Source organism: Cynoglossus semilaevis, unplaced genomic scaffold (genome assembly GCF_000523025.1).
Source record: "Cynoglossus semilaevis isolate Cse_v1.0 unplaced genomic scaffold, Cse_v1.0 scaffold419, whole genome shotgun sequence".
NCBI classification, from domain to species: Eukaryota; Metazoa; Chordata; class Actinopteri; order Pleuronectiformes; family Cynoglossidae; genus Cynoglossus; species Cynoglossus semilaevis.
In genome coordinates, this window is record NW_007585113.1 from 301,426 (window position 1) to 304,941 (window position 3,516).

General features: G+C 39.7%; 1 protein-coding gene across 1 annotated transcript in view; it reads left to right on the forward strand.

Moving 5' to 3' along the window:
- Positions 1-3,516, forward strand: part of ankef1a (ankyrin repeat and EF-hand domain containing 1a) — a 15,781-nt gene that overhangs the window by 5,657 nt on the left and 6,608 nt on the right. Inside the window, 5 exon segments of the mRNA XM_025053611.1 lie at positions 579-719; positions 722-778; positions 937-1,085; positions 1,824-1,985; positions 2,183-2,341. Of these exon segments, the coding sequence (XP_024909379.1) occupies positions 579-719; positions 722-778; positions 937-1,085; positions 1,824-1,985; positions 2,183-2,338 (665 nt within the window). The 3' untranslated portion in view covers positions 2,339-2,341.

The window sequence follows — 3,516 nt, forward strand, 5'->3', positions numbered from 1 at the left end:
ATATAAAATAGAAATTAAGCTTGTTGTTTAAATGTATTCCCTCATAGTGATATTACTGTATTTTCTGGACTATAAGTCACACTTTTATTTCATCCTTTGACTGGGTTTGCGACCTATATATTAAAATATATAATTTAATGTGTTTGTTATTTTCACACTAATAGCCACTAGGGGGCACTCTAGGCTTGTTTACCAGTATCTGCTACTCCTGTACCACTGAAAATGTACATGCACAAGTGTTGTTTAGCAAAAAAAATTATATATATATAATATTTATTAATTCATCTGTACAAACCACTGTATGAGTATGAGATTAATTAAATGAGCGGCAATGCTGCCATCTAGTGACCTTCGCTTTAATATACAGCCGTTTGTCCCCAAAACTATTTTCAGAGCACACATCATTTGGCGAAACCCAGGCAGTGCGTTATCGGGTATTAACAATTCTACTACAATTCTAATGCAATACTACATAATTATGCTAATATCGGGATATTATGCTAATATCGGTCGGCTGATATTATCGGACATCCCTAACAAATACTGTTTTTTAAAAACACAGCAACACATTACGTCTTCAACTCCTCACAGGGCAGACGTGAATTCATGTGACCAGTTCTCCTGGACGCCCCTGCACCACGCCGCTCACGCGGGTCAACTGGAGCTAATACGACTCCTGTTGGAGGCCGGCGCTGCCGGAGACGCCAAAGCTCTCAGCGGGCCTGTGTGAACCTGCTCATCAAGTCAGGAGCCAGCGTCGTCGAAGAGAACAAGAAAGGTTTGACTGTATTTCTGTACATTTTGTTGCCTTGATCAATCATGATTAATCCGCAGTTAGCTTGTGATTAAAAATATAATCAAATTACAGCTCCTGAAACTGCGGATGCTGTTCCAAAACTTCTGTTACCTAACTAGCTCTATTTTTTTTTTTCACAGAACAAAACTGCCTTGACATCGCTAGAGCTTTTGGAGACTCCCGTGTAATTCACTTGGTCAAGGAGAAGATGGATTCACTGCCTAAACCGAAGGAAAACTCGAGAGGAAACAGAAGCAAGCTTCAAATAACAAAGCCCTCCAAAGAGAAGGTGAGGTTGTTATTGTTTGAGTGTCAGGTTCGTAGAAAAACGATGTTAAAATTCAACGCAAATTTCAGGAAATAAAACCTTATCTTAGAGAAATCTTCGGTAAAGATACTGAGCTGCAAATATAAATAAAAAATCTAAAATCATCAAGCTTATTTGTAAAGCCCGATCTAAGAGATAAAAAACAAAAACGACACGAGCCGAACGTGAAACACGCTTCGCTGTAGCCGGCGGCCTCCAGTTTCAGCATGAGAAACCCAAGGACTGCGAAGAGATCTGGTGGCCTTGTAAGCAAATTAGCCCAGATGTGTTGTGTTACAACTGCACCACAACCGCCCACGGATTAGCATTTCCGATAAACGGGCTGCAATTTCCCAAAATGTATTGATATTTTTTCTGTTTGAAGAACGCTGTAGAGAGAGATATGCTGTAGGTGATGCTCAAGCATGAAGTTATCTGAGATATTCATAGCTCATTATAGCCGTACAGGCTGTTCCAGGTGGCAGGGAAAGGGCTGAGCCCCTCATTCCTCAGCATTACAAACTGCAGGGATCGGTGATTAGTCGGTGAGGATGGCAGGTGGTGAAGACAAGTCAACGTTGAAATATGCATCTCCTGTCTCATGTATTAAACATTGAGATGATCAGGAACCACGTGTTGAGCACATTGGTACATCATTTTGTCTCATCTCAATATTTTTTTTAATGAATTTTTGTACTTGCAAAACTCCACCCCCTACAGGCTGTGGCAGCAGCACCGGCAGCAGGTGTAATTAATGCAGAGTCATCAACGACAACCACCGGGAAGACTCCAGTGAAGGATCCAACCAGCATCATCCTGCAGAACACACGGATCACCACAGGAAAAACTAACGTGGCAGAAACTACTTTTGTGCCAAAAACGGTAGGTCTCACCCGCATCGGTGTACCGCAGCACCCTCCTGTGGAGAAAAAGTGTTCTACGTCTTCTGTCAGGAGTTGATCCATGTAAAAATCACAGTTTACTGATCAGAGGCCGGAGACACTCGGGTGGATACGGTCATTTGATTTGACATACTGTCTCTTTTTTTGACTTGTCCTCTGTTTTTCATCCGTTACCAGGTTTGGGGGAAACCCCCAACAACGAGCCAACTGTTGTCAAAGATCGAGAGACGGAAGGAGCTCTTGTCCCTGGAGATAGATTTTGACGACTTCATGATGCCGTACAGCAAGAACACCCAGAGGACGGCGTTGGAGCTAGCTAAAAGCACAGAGTAGACAGTAAGTCTGTTAGAAACGGAGACAAACATTTGGAATCATTAATCAGATTTCAGTTTAACTTTTAATTTTAACAAGGTCCAAGGTTCGTTACTCATACTTACTGCTTCTAGAAGTAGGTATCAACATGAACCAAAAAAAAAAAACCCATCATGACAGAAACTCACACTGGTGTTTGATTCAAGCTGGTGCTGTGTTCATATGAACATCCCATCCAATCAATTATTTCATAATAATAATTAAAAAAAATGAACAGGTCTGTGTTCAGTCTTGAAGTCTTTAATTGTGTTAATCTATTCATTGTAATATGCCTATATATTTACATATATACATATATGTAAATATATGTACATATATAAATATATGTAAATATATATGTAAAAATTGAAAATTAAATATTTTAAAGAAAATGTAGGTGATCCATCTATCTATCTTTTTATCCTCAATGCCTTTTTTAACTGAGCTGTCTGACAATATTGTTGAACTTATATCATTTAGTATCATCCTCTCATGGTCTGATTGCATTTAAAACTCTCATAAAAGAACATGTAAAACTCAAATATTGGAGCTTTCTCAGTGTAAGATGTTTGTGTCTGGGGATCGTTTACTCACTCTTATCTCTAGGAAATGTCTATGAGTCTCTTGGCAACAGGCAAGCAGAAGAAATCTAAAACATATCTTTGTCTAAGCTCTAGTACAGTGGATCAGTGTAACTTCGTCAAATCCTCTGTGCATCGACAGTACTGCAGTAGTCTTCCTTCACCGGATCTGAGCAGTACTGAACCATATTTTGCTGGATAATCTCTCTCCAAATACGTACAACTCCTCTCCTGATGGTTTGATGACTACACTGTTATACATTAGCGCCGTTTGGGCTGCAAATAATATTAGAATATTATATCAACGCATGTTAAATTATTATTCATTCTCATCATAATCATAATAATAAATAATAATAATAATAATGTTTATAATTCTTAAATACGCCATCGTGCCATGTTAAGAGCGTTTGCTGCAGTAAGAAAAGTGACCGTCCAATATCTGGTCCCCACCACTGTACAAAGATGTCTCAGTTACATCCGTCTTCTCCTTCTCATTTGTCTTTGTCCTTGCTTCTTCCTGGCCCGTTTCACTTCCTTCTCTCTTTCTTTATTGATCCCCTCCCCCCCCCCCCCCCC